The 21,681-nt window shown below is 49.9% G+C and overlaps 1 protein-coding gene across 4 annotated transcripts; it reads left to right on the forward strand.

Moving 5' to 3' along the window:
* Positions 1 to 250: 250 nt before the first annotated feature.
* Positions 251 to 20,883, forward strand: SCARB1 (scavenger receptor class B member 1). Of its 4 annotated transcripts, none has more exons than XM_064168129.1 (12): positions 251 to 513; positions 4,702 to 4,859; positions 6,263 to 6,404; positions 6,867 to 7,070; positions 7,729 to 7,824; positions 8,447 to 8,559; positions 10,439 to 10,605; positions 11,229 to 11,347; positions 13,156 to 13,229; positions 14,078 to 14,129; positions 14,585 to 14,731; positions 17,043 to 17,631. In XM_064168129.1, exons 1-12 carry the CDS (start codon positions 376 to 378, stop codon positions 17,166 to 17,168), a joined length of 1,536 nt encoding a protein of 511 aa, XP_064024199.1. In that variant the 5' UTR covers positions 251 to 375; the 3' UTR covers positions 17,169 to 17,631. The 4 variants fall into 4 exon arrangements, with proteins under 4 accessions (XP_064024199.1, XP_064024198.1, XP_064024197.1 ...); XM_064168127.1 differs by lacking the exon at positions 17,043 to 17,631 and adding an exon at positions 17,645 to 19,006 and having other exon boundaries at positions 252 to 513; XM_064168126.1 differs by lacking the exon at positions 17,043 to 17,631 and adding an exon at positions 20,383 to 20,883 and having other exon boundaries at positions 257 to 513.
* The last annotated feature ends 798 nt before the right edge of the window (positions 20,884 to 21,681 follow it).

Raw genomic sequence — 21,681 nt, forward strand, 5'->3', positions numbered from 1 at the left:
TTGTGTGAGCATTTTATTCCTGGGTATATGGATATAAGTATATATTGAAGGATATGTATATCTATTTCTACATACAGGCACTTGTATCTTACCTACTTTCTAATCTACATATTTCATCTGTGTCCGTTCCCTCCGTGTCTCTCCGTTCTGCCGTACACCCGCTCACGCTGTCACGGGTACGCCGCATCTCCGTCGCCCCCAGGCTCTCGCCCCTTCCGCCGCTGCCCGTTTCGGGAGCGCCACGGCAGGGGCGGAGCCTGACCCGGTGGTGTCCGGTCCCGGCCCGCCTTTTTCCCGCCCCCTCCGCCGGGCCGGGCCGCGCCGCACCGCGGGGCCATAAAGCGGCGGCGGCAGCTGCTGCCGGGGGTCGGCTCTATGCTGCTGTGTCCTGCCATGGCCGCGGCCCGGCGCAGGCTGGCACTAGGGCTGGGGCTGGCCGGAGCGGTCTGCGCCCTCCTGGGGGTCTGCCTGCTGCTGGTGGTGCCCCTCATCGTGCGGGATCAGGTGGTGAAGGTCAGCGGGGCTGGGGGACTTCTTGGGGAGGGCTGCGAGTTTGGTGCATGGGGAGGCTGGAGCTAGTGCGCGGCCGGGGGCTTCCGCGGTGTGCGGCGCTGGTGGCGGTGAGGAGCGGGGTGTAGTGGAGCCGGTGCGTGGCGAGGGGCTTGCTCTGGGGCTGCTGCTGGTGGTGTGGGGTGTAGTGGAGCCGGTGCGTGGCGAGGGGCTTGCTCTGGGGCTGCTGCTGGCGGTGTGGGGTGTGCTGGAGTTGATGTCTGGCTAGGGGGCTGCTGTGAGGCTGCTGCAAAGTCCTGGGGTGACGGCGGAGCAGAGTGGGGTGCGCTGGAGCTGGTGCATGGCAGGGGGCTCGGTATGGAGCTGGTGCTGGGTGGTGGTGGTGGAAGGTGTGGTGTGTTGGAGCTGGTAAATGTCCGGGCACTCGGTGTGGGGCTGGTGCTGGGTGATGATGGCAGACTGGGGTGTATTTGAGCTGGTAGTTGACCAGGAGCTTGCTATGGTGTTGGTGCAGGGTGCTGGAGTGGTGGTGATGCGGAGCAGGGCGTGCTGAAGCCAGGGCTGGTGTGTGGGCACGTTCTCTTGCACGGCGTGAGGCAGGTCAGCACCCGAGGGTCTCTGCAGCTCTAAGGAGCTGCACAGTCCTAGTGTGGGTAAATCTGGGCCTAAGATGTTCCACACCTCTCATCCCTGTGAACATGCCTGGGCCAAACGGGCTCCCATCCCCCCTTAGGAAGGGGGTTTTGCATAGCCAGAGTTGGCTGGGGGGCACAGTGCTGGTTGTGCTGGACTGAGTTGCCAGGCAGGTTTGAGCATTGCTGGAGCACCAGCTCGTCCTCCTGTCCCTCCTGCCTTTACCTGCAGTGCTCATTTCATGTAGTCATGCAGCCTGCCAAGCTCGCATATGCATTGGTGAGACCTGCTCCAAACTTGAAATGGGACTGATGAAGTGCTAGAGTGTTCCAAAGGAGCCTTGTTCATGGGGCAAACTCCAAGTCATTCTCTTCTAGACCAAAAACTGAAAGAGGTGCTTCTTGCAAGCCTGCCTTACCAACAAGAGAGGTCCTGAGGCTTAAGTTGCTAAGATGTGGGGCTGTGGATGGAGCTGTTGGTGTGTTCAGTGAGTGCTGCACAGTCTTGGGAGCCAGTGCTCCTGCCCTCACTGCCAGGGCACCAGTTACCCTGCTGGAATGAACCAACTGGCTCATTCCCGTGTTTAGCCAAACCTTTTCCACCCTGCCCAAAGGAGATGTGCCCCGTGTCTGGGCGTTTCTTCAGGCTTGTAGCTACCCAGGTTAGGAGCTGGAAACGTGCTCCTGATGAAAGAGGTGACTAAACAGGCCATAGCTGATGGCTGTAGTTACACGTGCTGCAAAGCCCCTGCTGAACATGAGCTTCTACGTAAATATATCTTCTGAAAGTGTTGCTGACTCAGCAAAGCCAAGCAGTCCTTTAGCATAAGCAGTAAAAAAAAAAATTTAAAAAATCAATGTTTGTCCAGTTTCATGGACATCAGAAGCTGTTTCCTGCAAAGAAAAGGCTGAATGGCCCCTACAGGAATGACATTTTTGGTACAAAACCCTTTCTGCCCTCTCTGTAGCTAATCCTCATCCTTTCTACTTGATTAGCTGAATCCTAGTAACTTGCAATGAGAACAGAAGATGAGGAAAAGACCAACCCTTGTTTCTCCTCCCTTCATCTCAAACCCTTCACCTCCACATCTTCAACATGAACCAAAATGATCCAAAACACTTGTGAGGCTTAATGTGAAATGTAAAAATATAGCATAGTGATTATATCTAGGGTGGTGGGAAATATCAAGGGCCTTGGTGAAACTCCTGAGGTAGTCGTTAGACTGGTGGGTAATAGGAAAAGCTGCACATGTCAGTTCTGGCTTTCCAAGATCTGCATGGAGGACCAAGGTCGTATATCCTGGTGGAAAAGCACTTAGCTGCAAAAAAGAAAACTCTGGTTTTGGGGAACACCTTTGAGGAAAGGGTGCAGGAGATTGCACGGAAGAAACAGAACCTGTAGCCCATCTCCTGCTCCTTTTGCAGGAACTGAATTTGCACTGGTAGCTGGGCTGAGCGTGGCATTAGCCCTGTAAAACCTGGGCACCTTGCTTTTGTTGAGTTCTATGGACCTCAGAAAGAGGAGCTTTAGCACAGTGAGACTGCTTCAGCTTGCCTGCCTGTCCCTCAACACTTCTTCACTTTCTAACTTGGACCATGCTGCCTGAAAGAGAGAAGACAGACAGCATTGTCTTTGCTGCTTTAGCAGAGTGGTGAGGTTGTCCTTGTGCACAGCATGACTGCTGCTCTCAATCTGAAGAGCAAACCTCAACTCTCAGCTCTACTGAGCAGAATGGCTGAAGCTTCCCTTCTGGAGAAGTAAGATTTGGAAGTTGCTGATGGAGCTGCTCCTCCTCTCCTGTCTGGAGGAGACAAGCAGTAGCTGGTTCCTTTTAGCTCTTTGGGAACGGAGCATTCCGTTCAGGAGGGGTCAAACAACTCAGTGACACTTTGTAACATACCTCAGTGAGAGAAGTACTCTATTTTCACATCAGATAGAAAACCATCTTTGTTTTGACCAACAAGCAGCTTAATTCAAAGGCTACCCTGTTAAACAGATTTTACTTAGCAACATCTGTGGAGTACCTGGAGCTGCTGTGCCCAGATGGAAGATGGCTGGGAAAGGTAGCAGGGAGCTGGGATGCAGCTGAGCTCTGGGATTCTGACTAAGAGCATGTTACATAAATAAATGCATATGCAATGAGGGATCCAGGGAGTGCAAGGCAGAACAAGCAAATAAGGGAAGGCAGATGTTGCTGTTCACGCTCTGCTGAACATTCAAGAGTCAGGATTCTAAAGCAGGCTACATGAAATCTTGTCCTGTTGCTGCTTCTTTTGCCATGCAGTCCTTGAGGGTGGCAAGATGGAGGCTCTCAGCCAGCAGCATTTGGGTGGTGATGTGGAGATGGGAAGGGTTTGCCAGGTGAGTTACACAGTATTGTGGAGATGCCTGCTTGGGGGGGTAGGGCTGTGAGTACCTAGGTTTGAGTGAGGGGCCTGCAAAGCTCTGTTGCTCACAGGTGGCATGGCCTGGCCATGCAACAGCTAAAGGAAGATGTGGCATTGCCAGGAAGCCACCAGCAGCTTTCCTTCTCAATGCACCATCACAGCTAATACATGCACATTCACATTGAGGTGCTCCAGGGCAGGTGAGCCATTGTGGGGCTACTGAGCTGCAGCAGGTGAATGCCCACACACACTCACCAATGAGTGGATCAAAAGCACTTGCTGAAGTTGGCTGAGGTACTTAACCATGGCAAGGGCTTGTGCTCTCCAAGGACAGAGGATTCCAAATACCCAATATAAATGTTCAAGAAGGATCAGGCTGTTATCCTCCTTAAGGCAGTGCCTGAGAGGCAGGGCAGGGGTGGAGACATGCCCAGACGCCTGCTTCTGGGCTGGGAAACTGATGAGGGCTTAGATTCTGTTTGGGCTCCTGCAGGCGTTTGCCATCAGAGGGGCCAGCAGTATGGAAAGGGCAGTTGTGCATTGCCTCTGACCTGTCTTTGGACCAGCTGTTAGTCACTGCAGGATGGCAGCTGAGTGGAAGCAAAGCTGTCCTGTGTAATGCTGTCTGGACATACCTGGGTTACTGTTCCAGTCCTCTCTCTGCGTTTTGGTCATCTAGTGAGTCTTCTCTGCTAGTACCCAAACAGTTGTGTGGATGGCAGTGACACCTCTCCAGCCCTTGCCCGCTTCTGGCTGCATGGCACTCCCAAATGCAGCAGGCACATGGAGACCTTGGAGACAGAGTAGTTTCTGTCAGGCAAGTCGAGCACACAGAGGTGTGAATAATTTAGTGCTGGTTTGTCTAGCACAGAGTGAGGCTGCAGCACATCAAACGAGCTCTGAAATCCTGTGGGTAGGGTCTGGAAAGCTGAGCCTGAATAAATAAGCCTACAGACATCCTGTGGCATGAACTCAATGCTTCTGCATACATAAGAGGTGCCAGTTTAGAGCTGGCTTGTTTCAGTCTGTGTAACATGCCTGCATCCTCTGGAGAGCTCTTGCTGGAACTGCTGCTTTCAGCTGGGCTGGACATAGAACTAAGGGTGGATGTGTTCAGCTGCAGCCACCAAGCTCAGGATTTCTCTCTCTTTTTTCTTTTTTCACCCTGCAGAATGTCAGGATTGACCCCAACAGCATCTCCTTCAGCATGTGGAGAGACATTCCTGTTCCTTTCTACATGTCAGTATACTTCTTTGAAGTGTTGAACCCCAAACAGGTCCTCCAGGGAGCGAAGCCAATGCTGAACCAACGTGGACCCTACGTTTACAGGTTAGGTACCACTTGTGGCCTAGCTAGGCATGAGCCTGGCCACCACTGGCCAAACAGGCTTCTGGATGGCTCCTTTGGCATTAGCATACTTGGTGTGACACAGGATTTTAAAGAGATCCAGAAGTGCTCTTGTGACTCTCTTCTTGCTAAAGCCACAAATAGGACCTCTGGCTGCTGGGGTGGTAAGGCTGGTCTGTGCTACACTGAGCTGTAGAGCTCAGTCCTGTGCTGGGGCTTGCTGGGCAGTCAGACCTGGGTTGGTATTGGCCAAACATATGTGTAAGGAGTGTTGGTGTGGTGGTGATAAGCTCTCACCTTTAGAGCAGAGGTGTTTAATCTTCATTGTGCATTTAAGAGTCTATCTCCAGAGCTGGAGTTACCTCAGTATCAAACTTTGAGATTCAGACTTTGAGTTTAGGTCTCAAACGTGAGACCTAGAATTTGCCTAACATGAATGCTGTGGTCATGGAGCACTGAAACTTGGTCAGGTCCACCTACAGCAGAGCTGGGTCTATTTGCCATGACCGAGGATGATGATTGAAGCCCCAGATGCTTCTCTGCACCTCAGCAATCTGGTCTAGTGGAAGATTTCCCTGCCCATGGCAGGGGAGTTGGGACCTAACCCAAACCATTCTATGATACTGTGAAACATGAAGTGATGGTTAGTGTTGAGTAGGGTGCGTGAACTTACCCAAAAATAGCAATATTCAGCACATTGGTGCCTACACATGTAGGCAGAGTTGAGTCAGCAGCCTAAGCAAGCTCATGTGGGGAGATTACTGGTTTAATCCAAAGCTGTTTGAGAAGTACTTGGGGGAAACCTGGCAGTATGTATATGCCCTTGTTTGCTCTGGGCTTGTCAGGTCACACCATAAGACTGTGTGGATTCTGTATGTTGTGATCACATCAGTCACTTGGCTTGGGGAAAAGGCTTCACTTACAGTAAATGAGAATAAACAAAGGGGCAAAGCTTATTAGTGTCCTTGTGTTCCTGCTGAGCAAGATTAGTGCCCTTCCCTAATGTGAGCCATAAAACAGAGGCTTCACAATAAAGGACTTTGTTTTTGCTGGTGGGTTGAGCTGCAGCTCCCTCGGGAGCTGTAACAGGCTCCAGCCTTGTGCTGCTGTGGAGCATTGTAGCCTCCTCTTGTCAGCTGGGAAGAAATGCTTGCTGATTGCTGTGGAGCCCACCCGTTGGGGGTGCCTCACTGCCGTCTCCTCCTGCCAAACCCTAACCCTGATTGGGCTGTGAGGTTGATGCCACCAGTTTCCGAGGATGAAGCATCCTCTGCTGTCCCATGGCTTCTTGCTGAGGTTTGGTCTTTAGTTCTCTGCTCTTCAGAAGGCGTAGCAGGGGCACTGCACGGGGAAAGGTTCCCATGATCTCTCCCATCTCTTTGCAGAGAGCTCAGGTACAAAAGTAACATCACATTCCATGACAATGACACAGTTTCCTTCCTGGAGTACCGGAATCTCTTCTTCCAGCCAGACTTGTCCAATGGCACTGAAGATGAGTACATCGTTGTGCCAAACATTTTGATGTTGGTAAGAACTTGCTCCATGGATGGGTACCAGCTGGAGCTGTGAGCTTGTGGGGAGGGTGATGAAGCCAAGTGGTGACTTAAAGCTTTCTTTCTTGCAGAGCTTAAGGCTCACCAAGCTGTGAGGTGGGTTAAGCTTTCTGTTTTCTGCAGTGTTTTGATTTCTGGACATTGGTGGTTGGGTATGTTGAGCTGTTACCCTTCTGAGACCAGAATGTGCAGAGGGGCTGGTGAAGTGGCCAGGCTTGAGTCTACAGCCTGGTCTGAACATCCTCTGAGGAGATGAAGATTGTGAGCCCTCAACTGATTTCTTCCCACACTAGGGGTGAATGTTGAATTTCAGTTTGTCCAGAGGATTTTTCCAGAGCCTGCAGAGTGGTGCAGCACGGAGACCTTGCTGAGCACTGAAGATGTATTACTGCTTCTTTACTAAAGGTTGGGCTCTCATCTCAGATTTCTTTCCTAGGGAGCAGCTGTGATGATGGAAAAGCTGCCAGGAATAGTGAAAGTTTTAGTGAGTGGAGCCCTGGCTGGCCTGAAACAGGAGGCGTTCATGAACCGGACGGTGGGGGAGATCATGTGGGGCTATGAAGACCCTCTCATAGATACATTAAATGCGTTTGTTCCTGGCTTGATCCCTTTCAAGGGCAAATTTGGCTTGTTTGTAGAGGTAAGTAAACTGTTGCTTGGGAAAACTAGACACCAATATTGGTCTTGGGTGTGAGTATCTGGGCTATCCCCCTCAGAAACTGTTTGCAGCAGCCACATGAGGGTAGTGGTGATTGTGTAAGGCTGCCTTGATCGTCTCTAGGCACAAGTATGTGTGTTAGGGACAGTCACTAGCAACTACAGTAAGTAAGTTCAGTAGCTTCCTGTGTATCACAGTATCATCAGGGTTGGAAGAGACCTCACAGATCATCAAGTCCAACCCTTTACCACAGAGCTCAAGGCTAGACCATGGCACCAAGTGCCACGTCCAACCTTGCCTTGAACAGCTCCAGGGACGGCGACTCCACCACCTCCCCGGGCAGCCCATTCTAGTGTCCAATGACTCTCTCAGTGAAGAACTTTCTCCTCACCTCCAGCCTAAATCTCCCCTGGTGCAGCCTGAGGCTGTGTCCTCTCGTTCTGGCGCTGGCCACCTGAGAGAAGAGAGCAACCTTCTCCTGGCCACAACCACCCCTCAGGTAGTTGTAGACACCAATAAGGTCACCCCTGAGCCTCCTCAGTATGAAGCACTCCTAGAGCTGACAAAACATGCAAAGTCCTGAGCAAGTTGCAACCTTGCTATCTATAATGGATTAAAAATCAGTTTCTTGTCTCTTCAGCTTAACAACTCAAATTCAGGACTGTTCACAGTGAACACAGGCATGAAGGACATCAGTAGAGTTCACATGGTGGATACATGGAATGGGCTAAAGAAGGTAAGTGTAGAGCAGCAAGCCTGTGATAGTGCTGCTGTGTCTCTGGGTTGTAGATTTGAAAACAATGTTCCATGGGGCTTCAGCTGCTGCAATTTTTGTTCCAGCAAATTGCCATAAGGCAGCTTTATGGGAAGAGGCTTGTTATGAAGCATTAAATTCAGGTGTCATTTGGATTACTTTGAAGTCCTGTTGGAACTGGTTGAAGTCCTAGACTCCTGTGGTCCTTTTAGGGCATTATTTTAATTCTCTTTGTTAAAGATGCTTATTCTTCCCTTAAGGAATTCCACTCCTAACTAAAATCCACTTCTGTGGCCTGTGTTTTATGGCATTATTTTAAATCCCTTTGTTAAAATGCTTGTTCTTCCCTTGAGGAATTCCACTCCCAACCAAAATCAACTGAGTCTGCAGATCAACCACTGCAGGAGCACTTTTCACAGGAGGAGCTTGTCCTCTTCCATTAATTGGGCAGAGATCTGAATGGGAGAGATCTTGGAAGCTCCTCAGTGCTGCTATTTCTATGCTGCTTCCATTACAGCTTGAGTGCTGGATGTCCCATGCATGCATGGAAGCCAACTCTCTAGCAAGCTCATCCTGAGCTCTTTTCTACACATCTCTTATACAGGTCAACTACTGGCGGAGCAATGAGTGCAACATGATCAATGGGACCTCAGGGGAGATGTGGCCACCGTTCATGTCCCCAACATCACTGGAGTTCTACAGCCCTGATGCCTGCAGGTGATGCTACAGCTTCCAGCTTGTCCTGGTGCAGGTGGCAGAGGGTGCAGTGGTCATCCTGCACACACAGAGTACCTGTGCAGTGATGCAGAGGACTCGGGACTTGGGACTTGCTTCTGTAGCTGAAGTTCAGCTGCAGTGTTGCAATGTCTGAACTTTACAAGCAGTGTAGTTGTCTAATGAGCAGCATCTTGTGGCATTCATAAATACCTTCCAGATTGCAGGATAAGTGCAGCTTGCCTCTGTTGAATCAGTACAAAACCACCAGTCTAGATGAGATCTGGGAAGCAAGAGGGAGAAGTAAGAGTTGTCAGAAGGAAAGGCAGCTATAACTGAACTATTTCAGCTGACTAACTGCTTGCAGAAGCAATTCAGTGGGGGAGGAGGCATTATGCCACCGTTTCCAGGCTGCTACTTTTGTTTTGTTTGGCTGCTGAGTTTGTTCACTGCTGTGCCTGCCTGTCCCGTGTGAGATACCCTGACCTGAGCTGATCATGCAGGGGTTAAAGTACCCTGCAGAGCCTGCTTGTGGGGAAACTCCTTGAGACCCGGAGGCAGGCAGTGACACAAAACCCTGTCCCCAGCTTGGAGAAGATAATGTTAATTCAGGCTCTGTAGATAGTGGTGCAAAACAAGCAAGTGCTCATGTTGAATTGAGAACAATGACCTCTTCAGCTGTGCACTGGAGTCAGCTGAGCCAAGTATTAGTGCAGGAATTCCTTTACACAAGGGACATCAGCAAATACCAAAACGACCTGGAGCCAAGGACTTGCAGGCAAGTTTACCAATATTCAGAGTTTAAATACACACACACCTGTTACTGTAAAACTACAGAAATCTTCTAGGGAACAGAGCATGTTTACAGGCAAGGCATAAAGCAGAGTGGAGGAAACCAAGCTTAGGTTCTTGCTACTGCACACAGTTCCTATAGGACAGTGCTGTAGGGGAAGTGGCTCTCCCCAGATCTGTCTCTGGCTGCTAGCCTGGTCTGGCTAGGAAGGAGTTACAAAAACCAGTTCACAGGCTTAAAGCACATCTGCCTTGCTGTGTAGCAGCCAGTGCTCACCTCCTGTCATCTTTTTGCATTAAATATAGCTGACTCTGTGATGTAACTACCTGACTGTCCTTGCAAGGTAGACACAGCTTTATCTTGCTGATGTGCTGGAGCAGCCTCTGTGCTGGAGGGTGAACACAGCCAAGAGATTTGCACCTAAATGCTGAATATGCCCTGAATCCCCTTTCTTTGGCCCTGGTATCAGAAGCAAGCTCTAGGAGTAAGCATCCCTTGGCTTGCCCAGACTGTGTGCATCCTTGTGAGTCCCGCTGGAGTGTGAAAAGAGCTAACATCCCTCCTGGAAACCTGTGTCCTGGCCAAATGGTATCCATAAAGCAGCATAATATCACTAGCCTATTGTATTAAGGGAAAAGTCTTGCTGCCTAACATAGTAAAATTTTCCACTCCCCTGGCAGCCTGCATGCTGGAGTTGTGCTGCAAAAGACCTGTATCCAGTGTCCATCCTCTGTGACAGCACCTTGGAGCCAAGGTTTGCACAAAGAGGGTATTATCTCTTGGAGAGCAGCCCTGGGGATTACTACATGCCTTTAAACAAATCTCATCTGGATACTGCAAACAGACTTGTAAGCTTGTGGTTTCTCTCCCTAACTGGTTCTGACCAACCCTTTATCTGTGCTTAAAACATGGAAAGCAAGTGGCTTAAATGCTCATTCCCCATCCAAAGCTCTGCTCCGAGTGTTTATCTGAATCTCAAAGTCTAAGTTACATTGCAGCTTCATCTTATCCAGGGAAGATAAGAGCCCAATTCTGTTCTGGGAACCTGCTGGCTAATCCTGATCCTTCTCCACTGAAACTTTCTTCCAGATCCCTGACACTGGTGTATGAGCAGTCTGGAAATTTCAAGGGTGTGCCCACCTACCGCTTTGTGGCACCAAAAACTCTCTTTGCCAATGGCACAGATTACCCACCCAATGAAGGTTTCTGCCCCTGCTTGCAGTCTGGCATCCAGAACGTCAGTACCTGTAGGCTAAGTAAGTTGTCTCCTCCCCAGGGTCTCTCAGCTGTACCAGTGTGGGGGTGTGAGAGAGCTTGGCTGGCTGGGCTATCACCTCTGCTGTCCTGGAGTGCTGAGAGGTACTGGCAGCATCTGTGTGCACAGTGTTCTGGCTTGCACACCCCTGGGCATCTCAGCCAGAAAGGAAGATCCTTGTACCCAAAGTCCCTTTGGCCCACAGTCCTGTGATAACCTGGCAGGAGTGAGAATGCTGAAGGATACAATGGGAGCATCATGTACCTGGGACTGAGGAGCAAGGGTAGGAAGAGGCAGGCCACGAAACTGCCAAATCAAATGTTAACTTTGGACATTGAGTGTAGGTCATGCAGGAGTGAAAATTCAGACCTAGGGTCCTAACCTCTGCCTGGGTACGGTGGATTACCATAGTATTGTGTAGTGCTTGGTGGCAGAGGGTGCCTTCAGCACCGGGTCTTACACCTTGCAGGGCAATGAAATAAACTGCAGGGAAGGAATAGGCTTCTTGATTGGGAAGGGAAAAGTATAGAAACCTGTTCAGAACAAACGCTGCAACGGCTTGGAAAGCTGAGTGAAGTCTGTTGATGTGTTTGAACGAGCTGAAGGTGTTTTCCTCTCGTGCAGATGCACCAATGTTCCTTTCCCACCCTCACTTCTACAACGCCGACCCATCCCTGGTGAACGCTGTTGAAGGCCTCCACCCCAACGAGGAGCAGCATGCACTCTTCCTCGACATGCACCCGGTGAGTCACCCCGGCAGGGCCCTGGGCTCTCCTTGCCCTGGGGGTCCGGCTCAGGCTGGGGGGGAACTTGGCACCGGCTGCATGGTGGCCTTGCTCTGCGTTCGTGGCATTGATTTGAGCAGGTTCCATAGTGCAAAGACTGGTAAGGACATTTGCAGATAAAAATGTCAAAGCCATAAACTAATTGACTAATTAGCGTGACTTCTGGAGAACTGCAGAACTAATGATAGGCATAATTGTTTTGATAAGCACAATCAAGTTCTTTCCACTGACTCAGGTCTTTAATGCTAGGAGGTGTATCTAGCATCAGCCCAGTTATGCCCCAAATCTGCAAACACTTATTGCCACGAGAGCTGACTGGCAAAGTCTGAAGACCACAGTGAAACTGTTGCCACCATTTTTGAGTTGTCGTTCTCTAGCTCCTCAGTCTGCCCATCTAACTAGCTGCTCTGTTACACTTCTCACATATCTAGAGCATAAGGTTGAAGTCATCACTCCAGTGGTGACAAGTTGAGTGTCCTAAGCCATCATTGTCCCAGCTGTTGATGGGAAGAGGACACTGCTGGCTACAGCCTCCCTTCAGACAGCTGTAGACAGCAATGAGGTCACCCCTGAGCCTCCTCTTCTCCAGGCTAAATAGCCCCAGCTCCCTCAGCCTGATGGTGAGGATGTCAGTGAAGGCACTGCCCACTTGGAACTCTGTGTCCCACACAACTGTCACTGTGTGAGCATTGCCACTAGTAATGGGGAGGGGACTTTGGGATCTTCTACCCACGGCCTGTGTTGCATGTGGTCAGAGCTTCCAAACATTCAGTGATGTTTGCTCAAGCAAGAAACCACTTTTCCTCTTGAGAGAATAAAAGCCATGCTTGTTATGTAGGTATTGGGTTGTCTCTGCTTTCCTTATCACAGTTATGAAAATCTAATTAAGTTTATTACAGTATCAAACATCTACTGATAAGAGCACAGTTAACTGGTTTCTTATCTAGCTGCAGCCTGGTGAGTACAAACAGAGGGAATCCAATAAAAACTTTCTGCCCTTAGCGTGTGACAAAAGTGCAGTGTCAGGAGAAACCAGCACCTTAATGGGTATCAACAAGACCAGCTCTCAAGTGTGGTGTTCACATGTGGAGTGTCTGCTGGTTCCTCGTTATGAGGAATGATTTGTACTTTGCTGTCTGCATCAATCTTTGTATTGGTGTTTCTGTCCTGCTGTTAGTAGGATGAGCAACAGAAGTTTATGTGGCTTCAGAAAGGTTGCTGCTAGAGCACCATGCCTAGGGAGTTACTTATGGGTTGTATATAGTACTTGGTAGTTAGAACTTGCTTCTGTTCAGTACCACAAGCCCTGGCTCACAGCACATCCCTGGCTTCTGCTCTCTGCTGAATGTGTGTTGCCTTCTGCAGCAGCCACATCGCTTCAGGTTAGCTTTATGCTTTCAGACTACTCCAAGGGAGGTGCTCCCTTCTGGATGCTGCTGTGTGTTCCAGTCTCACTGGCTGATGAGCACTCAGATGAAGGGGACAGGCTCCCCACTGCCACGAGGACAGTGCTGTGCCTCTGAGCAGTCATCCCCAGAGCCTGGGGACTGGTGCTTGGTTGACTAACATTTGTGCTTTGGTGGCAACTCAGGCCACACTTGTCCTCTTAGATAGTGACTACAGCAGACCTCTGGATGATCCATTCTGTTGTTCTGGAAGGTGGCACCTAGAACAGCTGTGATGGAAGGCAGAGGGTTGCTCTTCTGCAAAGCTTTCCATACAAACATTTGCTTTACTGATGGACTGTTTGGTCTCTTCCCATGCAGATGACAGGCATCCCCATGAATTGCTCCATCAAGCTGCAGCTGAACCTCTACATAAAGGAGGTGTCTGGTATACGGTAAGTAGCCACTTTTTAGAGATGTCCATCTCCTTTCTTTGATCAGAGAGTGCTGCTGATCCTGGGATCAGTGCAGAGTTCACTTTCCCCAGAGATGAGGTAGCTTTAACATTACCAGTTGTTTCATTGCAGGAGGCAGCTGGCTCATGTAGTGGAGTGTCAGCTGTGCAGTGACCCTAAGCGTGTGCCTGCTTGTTTGCTTGGCTCCTGCAGCATTCCTGCCTCTGACCCACAGCTGATGAACGGTCTGCTCCTCCTGGTGAGGTGCAGGAGAGGTTCACCTGCCCTGTGCTGCTGCTCAGGAGGTGTTACATCCAGCCTGGAGAGGCAGAACACACTCTCCTTACGGGGCTGACAGATTAAGCCTGTGTCCAGACAAACACTTCCACTTCTGACAGCAAAGAGAAGGGCTCTGTAACAAAGTTGTGTGCTGCTACGTGTTAAAGCAGCAAGAACATGCTCCTACCCCTGTGAGGATTTGACTCCCTCTGGTACCAAGCAGGTGACTGAGGTGTCTTGGAGCTGCATGAACTTTAGCATTCCAGTTCACTGAGTTGTTGTCCCTGGAGTCCAGACTTGGGATAGCACATGCTGCTGTTCTCAGGCAGTTCAGCAGGAATGGGAACTTAAGCTCTGCTCTTGCATGAAAGCCCCCAGTTGGGCCTGGTCCCTCAAGGGGAGGAGCAGTTTTCTCAAGCAGGAGGAGTTGGTATCTCCTTACACATTGGTTCCTGGCCACTATCACTCTGTCAGGCCTATTCCTTTAGGTGGAGTTCTGGCACTAATTGTGGCATGATCAACCAGAGATCTAAGTGTGTGTTTCTTTCTTTTCTTGTTGTTCCCCCCAGTCAAACAGGGAAGATTAAACCAGTGGTCCTGCCACTGCTGTGGTTTGCAGAGGTGAGCTGCCTTCCTTGACCCGATTCTGCAGAGCCTTTCCTATGGGAGGGGGGGAGCTGCTTCCTCAGTACTGGGGAGACTCCGCTGTGGATAAAGCTTTAAGCCAGACAGACTAATTATGCACCAACAGAAGGCTTTGCAATGCTTGGCTCTGTCATTAATCCCCCCTGAGCTGCAAAAGCTCTTCACTATACTGGGTAAACCTCTGGCTCTGTCCTAAATGTGGGGTTAAATAGGGCCCAGAACAGAGCTGCCAGCATCCGCATGCAAATGTGGGTCAGGCAGTGCAGTCTTCAGCAGTGTGCATGCCCAGCTGCCTGCAACTGTTTAGGAAAAGCTTGAACCTCACTGAATCCTGCATAAATTCTCTAATCTTTGTGCTGGGAGGTGGTGGGAGAGGAGTTGAGCCTTGGATGGGAGGGAGATGCCACTGACCACTTTGCTTTTTTGAGCAGAGTGGATCCATTGAAGGCTCAGTCCTTCAGCAGTTTTACACCAACCTGGTGCTGCTCCCGTCCTTGTTGGAATACCTGCAGTATATCATCCTTGGGCTGAGTGTCCCACTCATTATCTCAGCAGCTGTACTCATGGCAATGAGTCGGGTAAGAGCTTGTAGATGGCTGATGGGAAGTGCTGTTAGTCAAATCAAACTTAATCAGCTGATGCAGATTGGACTGACAATCTAACACTCCTGAGGAAACATTGGCTGATGCAGCAGACTGTGTCCAAATGGTGCCATGTGCCAGCACATAGCAGCAGAACCTCCTCAGCCATGTAGGAATTGGGTTGCAGATAGAGAACATAAAAGCATTTCTGGCCCTAGTGCACAGGCCCTGGAAGTGAGCTCCTGTCAGAGGAGGTATTTGCTCAGCTCATCCAGCTAATGGAAGAACAAGCCTAGCTCATCAACCCAGGCTCCAGAAAGCAGCAGGCCTGTGCCACTGCACAGATGTGTGCACCTCTGTGGGGCCCAAGCAGTTTTCTAATCTGAGCAGAGCTTTCTCCAGGGGATGGAACTTCTAAACGCAGCTTGTTCACAACTAAAGTGTTTGCTGTGTGCTTGCAGAAGGGGCACAGACACACGTACTGAACTCTGTCTTTCCCTGAGACTCACTTGTCTTTTCTGCAAACTACTCCAAAGAGCTCTGGAAGTTAAACCCTCAGGTCCGTTGTGGAGCAGGGGTTACTGAAAAGTGAAGACCTTCAAAGCCTGCAGGGAGCTGGGCAGAAGTTGGCCTGTGATGGGGTGGGCAGTGAGGGTGCCTGGTTGATAGACGAGTCTCACCTGAGCTGTAAGGACAGAGTACAAACCAGCTGAAACAATTGATGGAGAGCTGTGGCTGCGGCTCTAAAACATTCATCTGATAACACTAAGCTCTTTAAAAGCTTTAGCTCTTGAAGTAAAGACCTAGCTCCCTACCCAAGCCTATATCAAAGGAAGCTTAGTTAGTTTTGCACTGCAGTCAAACAGCTTGAGCTGGCTCTAAAGCTGCAGAAGTGAAGAGGCCACTTGTGGGGATGAAAAGGCAAAGCTTGGGATGAGAATGGACAAAGAGGGGGCAGCACGTGCAAGGAGCTGCTTTTGTTGAAGCTGCTGTGACTGCCTGTGCTGAAATGTCAGTGCAAAACCCCCTTTAAATAACAGCAGGCTTCTAGGGGTATCACATAATTGGATTTTAACCGAGCCTACAACTGCTTAATTGACTTAAACACATGATCCCAAATCCCCTTGTTCCTCCAGGCACCTCCCTGAGGAGGGGGAAGTGATGCTGGGGCCAAAGGCTCAGCAGTAAACCCTAACTGTACTCCTGAGGTGGTCAGGCTTTGTGTCCTGAAGCTCTTGGCTTCAGCCAATGCAAACAGGGACGGGCCAACAGGCTTCATTCCACTACACATCTGAAAAATGTCAGTATTTGCTGGACAAGCTATTTGGAAGAGCTTATGCAGCCCTAGGCTGGCATTTCCTCACCATGCTTTGTGCAGGTCTTAATTCCTGGTATCAAAGAGCCTTAACTGTGACAGAAAGGGTGAGAAAGAAAAGCTGGATTTTAAATTACCTCAAGTCAACTGAGGATCTGCTTGTGAAATATCCCAAACCCAGCTGTAAGCCAGCAGTATTTGGGTGCTCAGCCAAAAGCCTCCTGCAGTGCTAGAACTAGAAATGAACTGCAGGAAGTGCCTGACTGCCTGGGAAGCAATTGAACAGCCTCGATGACCTTAGGTATCTCCAAGGAAGCTGTGCAACAACACATGAAAGCCTCTGCCTAATGAATAGATAAAAGCACTAAACTGGGAGACAGCAATTTGCAGCCAAGGTGTGTTCCTCATTTGATTAAAGTGTTGCTGATCTGGCGATGATTGCTGAATCACCAACAGTCCTCACTCTTGAAGTTACTGGCTGTGTCAGACAGGACACGGGGCAGGGACATTGTCCACACCTTCACGTGTCTGACAGCGTGAAGCTCTCCCCTGCACCCAGCTCCTGCCTGGACTACCTTGTGTGCCTCTGGTTTCTGGAGGGAGCAGTCTGCTCTAAGGCCAGTCCAGATGATGTGCTGTGAAACACTGAAATCTTAGTCTAGGTTAGAGTGGAGCCAGTTTGAAATGCGTCTGTTGGACCTGCAGCTCTACAAAAATGAGGCATAAACCAAGCCCAGTTGCAGCATCATAGCTGTGCTTTGCTAATGTGGCCTAAAGCCTGTGGGCTGACATGTTTAAAAGGCAGACAGACTATTTTAAAACTGGCTTACCACTTAGCAAGATCTTAAATAGGACTTAGTTTAACCTAAATTTTGCAATCTTCATTAATAAGTAGATGCTAGTTCAACAGTGATTCAAAATCTCATCCTAAAATTGGAGTCCTCGTGGAATTCATGTCCAAGTGCACCATAAACTAGCCTGATTGTCTTCTAGGAAAAATGCTCTTTATTTTGGAGTAGCAATAAAAAGAACTCAAACAGTAATAAGGCCAACCAGGCCACCTCTGCCAAAAACCTGCCTCCGGTTAAGGGGATGGTGTTGCGGGAAGCCAGCCTCTAGGTGGGTACCCAGTCAAGGTAATGCACTTTTCTCTCATCCTGATTTGATTAAACTTTGCTTAAAACCAATCAAATGGAAACATCCACTCTTCATATCCTCCAGACATGCCCTCTTGGCAACCTTTCACATAATGATGTTGGCTAATGGCTTTAGATGTCTTAATGCTCACACTCAACCGTGCTGCAAGCACGTGTTCTTGTTGTTTCTCCTGGTGTACCTCATCTGCAGCCCTAATAATATGAGCAGGGATCAGGGTGAGAAGTAGGGTTGGTGTGAGGGAACACTTTTCTTGCCTGTTGATCTCCTTCCAAGTGTTTAAGAGCTGAAGGTAAGTTTCTGAGTGAGTATAAACTTATGTGAATAACAGAGGTGGTCAGCTGGTGGGTGTCGCTCTCCTCCTGCATGCTCCAAGCCTTGACAGAAAGGCTTTCAGGAAGGAATTTCTGATGCATGAAATGTCTGGGTTTGTATTACAGGATAACAAAGTCACTGAATCATTGAAATTGGAAGGGAGCTGTGAAGGTCATCTAGTCTACCCAGCCTGTTCAAACAGGGTCTTCTAGAGTTGGTTGCCCAGGACCATGTCCAGATGTCTCTTAGTATCTCCAAGGATGGAGATTCCCCCAACCTCAGTGGGCAACGTGTTGCAGATTTTTACACTTCCCATGGTTTAAAGTGTTTCCCAGTATTCAGATGGAGCCTGTCTGTGCCTACCTGCTCTTGTCCTGTCCTATGGACACTACAGAGAAGACTCTGGCTCTGTATGTACATCTTCCCTTCAGACACTTGTATATATTGATAAGATTCCCCCTGGAGCTGTCTCCTCTCTGGGCTAAACTGTTCCAGATCTCTTGGCCTTTGCTCATAAAAGAGAGGCTTCAGTCCATTAATCATTTTATTAGTTGCCTTTTGCTGGACTCTTCCTACTAGCTCCATCTCTGTTGTCCTGGGAAGCCTGGAAGTGGATGCAGTGTTCTTCAGCAGTGGGAGGGGAAGGATCATCTCCCTCAACCTGCTGGCAGCACTCCTAACACAGCCTAGAAGACAGCTGCCTTTGCTACATGGACATACTGCTGGCTCATGGTCAACTTTGTGTCCACCAGGACCATCAGTCCTTCTCTGCCCAGCTCCTTAATGGTTAGGTGACCCTTAGCATGTACTGGTACATGGGATTGTGCCTCCCGAGGTGGAAACCTTTGCACATCCTCTTCTTGAACCTCAGGAGGTACCTGTTGGCCCATCTCTCCAGCCTGTTGAGGTCCTTTTGGACACAGTGTGATGTTTAGGTGTGTCAGTCACTCCTCCCAGTTATAGATCAATAATAAAGGTGTTAAACAGGACTGGACCCAGTACTGATCCCTGGTGTACGCTATAGTTACTGGCCTCCATCTACACTTCTTGCCACTTCTCTTGAGCTTCTGAGCCTGGCTGTTCAACCTCACTGCTCCTTCAGCCCCTGCTTCATAGATTCTCCACAAGGTTCATATAGGAAGCAGTGTTGACAGCCACACTGAAGTCCAGGTAGACAACATCCACTGCTCTGCCCTATAGTAATGGAGACAGCCAATAATACAAGTTTATCAGATTGGTCATGCATGATTTCCCCTTGGTGAAGCCATATGGCCTATTCCTGATTATTTTCTTGTCCTTCATGTGCCTGGAAGTGCTTCCTTGGATTAAGAGTTCCATCGCTGTCCCAAGGATTGAAGGGAAGCTGCCTGGCTTGCAGTTCCCCAGGTCTTCCTGCTTGAACCTCTTGCTTTACTCCAGTCTTTGGGTGCCTCACTTCTTGGACTTGCTTCCTCTGGTCTTTGGGCACCTCACTTCTGGAGCTTGCTTTCCTCTGGTCTTTGGGCAGCTGTCCCAGCTGCCAGCATTGTTAAAAGGTTCTGGGGAATGGGCCTGCTCTTGTGGATACAGCTAATCAAAGTCCATGGATTTACATGGGCCTAGGCTGTTTAAAAGACTTCATTGTCTTCCACAGAGGATATGTCTTCCTTCTCCAGACTGTCCTGTGGTCTCTGGGGTCATATGCTTCATTCAGCAACACATCCACGTGTTCTCTAGTCTTTCATTTTTACTTTTATAAGTATCTGTGTGCTTATAGGAGTTTCTCTTGTGGTCTCTGATATGCCTGGCCAGATTTCCTTCTAGCTGGACTTTGGCTTTCCTAACTTCATCTCTGCATGCTGGGAGAGTGTCCCTGTATTCCTGCCAGGTTGCCTGCCCTTACACCTTCTGTAGGCTTCCTTTTTTGCATTTGACTTTGGCCAGGAGCTCCTTGTTCATCTGCATAGCCCTGCTGGCATTTTTGCCAGTCTTGTTGAGATGGACTGCTCTTGGAGTCCATGGAGGAGGTGATCCTTGTATATCAATAATCTTTTTTGCCCTGTCTCCCCCAACCTGAGGTCTGTAGTCACTATTGATACTTTCCAGTTGGCCCTGGTGTTATCCTTGGTGGGCACACAGGAGCAGTGGGTAATAGTGAAAGGGTAGGATAAATGTCACAGTCCCTCCACAGTGCCCCAAATCCAGGTCCTCAGCAAGCAGCAAATGTCCCTAGATAACCACTCAAATAAGCAGATGAGTTCCTCTGTCCCCAGCAGCAGGGAGTGAAACACTACTGTCACTTGCTGCTTCCTCTTGGGGGCCTTGCATGACTTGGGACTAGGAGAGGCCTGCATGATTTGCTTGAAGACATATTTGGCTCCTCTTCAACTCTGAGGGTAGTGAACATTATTTTGTAGCTGTAAGCCTTCAGGTGGAGCAGGAGCCTTCAGAAGGCACCAGCTCCCATCCTGCGCCTTCCCTAGAGGTTGTACTTTCCATTCTGTTGGGGGTGGGTGCTGCCTATGTCTCTACTTCAGCTGGGATGTGGGGGTCTTCAAGATGTTGTGTCTCCAGGAAGTCACTGTTCATCTGCCCTGCACATTTTCTGATGCTGGGCAGCACACTGACTTGGATCTGTAGCCCTTCCACTTGGTGACACTGCTCTTCAGGCTGAGCATTTCAAGGGTGTCTCAAGTGTTGGTGGGAAGAAATGGAGCTTTTATTAGGGGAAGAGATGCAAAAATGTTCAAGAAAAGGTTCTTGGCCGTGTGGAAGTCAAAGAGGTTTGGGGCGTGTGAGGATGCGTTGACACCTGCACAGCGTAGGGTCTGTGCATGGTGTCGTGCCGAGCACGTCCCTGTAACCACTGTCCTCTCCCCTTCAGGAAACCACCCCCCAGAAGAGCCCATCCCACCCCCCCAGGCAAAGCAGACCGTGCCCCGCCTCTGAGACCACACCACTCCTACACGATGCTGCTGCGCTGAGCCAGGAGGATGCTGAAGCCTGAGCCGCCGGCCCCGCCACGCTTCCTGCCAGGACACGTCAGTGCTGGGGCTGAGACCCGAGGGGACTCTGGAAGGCGAAGTCCTCCTGGGCAGCTCAGTGGTGACCTGCACGCCAGGGCAAAGCCACAGGGCAGGACAGCTGCGCCAGCACTCCCACACCGGGGAACGGGAGACCTCATCCAGACACCCAACATAGTGTTCAGGAGCTGTTGGCCCCAGGGGCCTGACCTTGCCGCAGCCTCTGTCTCCTCCTGGGCCAGCAGGAATAAAGACCATCACTGGCTGATGTGAGAAGTTATTTTGCAATCTAAACCTGCCTGTTGCGGGGAATAAAAGGCACTTTAAGAGAAGCCTTAAAATAAATGGGGTTTGTGTCAGTAGTGCTGCTGGGCTTTAGTGATCGCTTTGAAAGCCACCGTTCATCTCACACCAGTGGGGCTTGCTATACTGCAGCCACCTGTGGTTTTATTGCCACTGGACTACACCACAAATCAGTCCTGGGTGCTCTCACTGCAGTGATGGCTTTTCCCAAGGTACCTGGAGTGTAGCTGGGGTAGCTCCAGCCTTTGCATGTGCTGGAGAGCACAGTGGTGACTTTTAAGGTCCCAGTTCTGGGCCATGCCCTGGCAATGCAGTGATTCCAGCGTTAGTCCCTTTAGCCTCTCCTTGCCCTAGGTGACTGTGTCAGATGAGCCTTGCCAAAAAACGTAGTGGTGCATCTGGCCTGTCTCTCAGCTCTTGACAGTTGTCCCGGCCGCTGCCAGCTCTTCTGGTCATGCAGCCTTGGTGCTGGAGACCATTGCATCACTCTGGCCCATGCTGCCTGCAGGCAGGAAGGGAGCTGGCAGAAGCCTGACCCTGGCCTTGAGCCCTAACAAAGGTACTTGTGCTTCTGAGCTGCAGGCAGCTATGAGCAATCACGAAAGGACTGATGGCCTTAGATGCAGGTTTCTGAAATGATGTCCTGGGGGAGCTGGGCCTGCTTGTTATCTGGGGGTAGATGGGCTGGGGCCACTCCTTAGTGGGAAAGAAGCCCAAAGCCCAGGGATATTCTTGGCTAGGTGCCACTCAGTCCATACCTACAGCTACCACACCTCCCTTCCCTGTTTTGCACCATGAGCCAAAGTAGACTTTGGGAAAATGAAAGTGGACAGTGCTGGTGCCTCTGTCAAGGACAA

The sequence above is a fragment of the Pogoniulus pusillus genome, chromosome 30 (genome assembly GCF_015220805.1).
Source record: "Pogoniulus pusillus isolate bPogPus1 chromosome 30, bPogPus1.pri, whole genome shotgun sequence".
Classification (NCBI taxonomy): domain Eukaryota; kingdom Metazoa; phylum Chordata; class Aves; order Piciformes; family Lybiidae; genus Pogoniulus; species Pogoniulus pusillus.

Excerpts from the sequence above, each read along its gene's own strand:
- SCARB1 (XM_064168129.1), top strand. The coding sequence starts at position 376 with ATGCTGCTGTGTCCTGCCATGGCCGCGGCCCGGCGCAGGCTGGCACTA. Across the intron at positions 6,405-6,866 it reads TGCCAAACATTTTGATGTTG|GGAGCAGCTGTGATGATGGA; the intron begins GTAAGAACTTGC and ends TTTCTTTCCTAG. Across the intron at positions 11,348-13,155 it reads TCTTCCTCGACATGCACCCG|ATGACAGGCATCCCCATGAA; the intron begins GTGAGTCACCCC and ends CTTCCCATGCAG.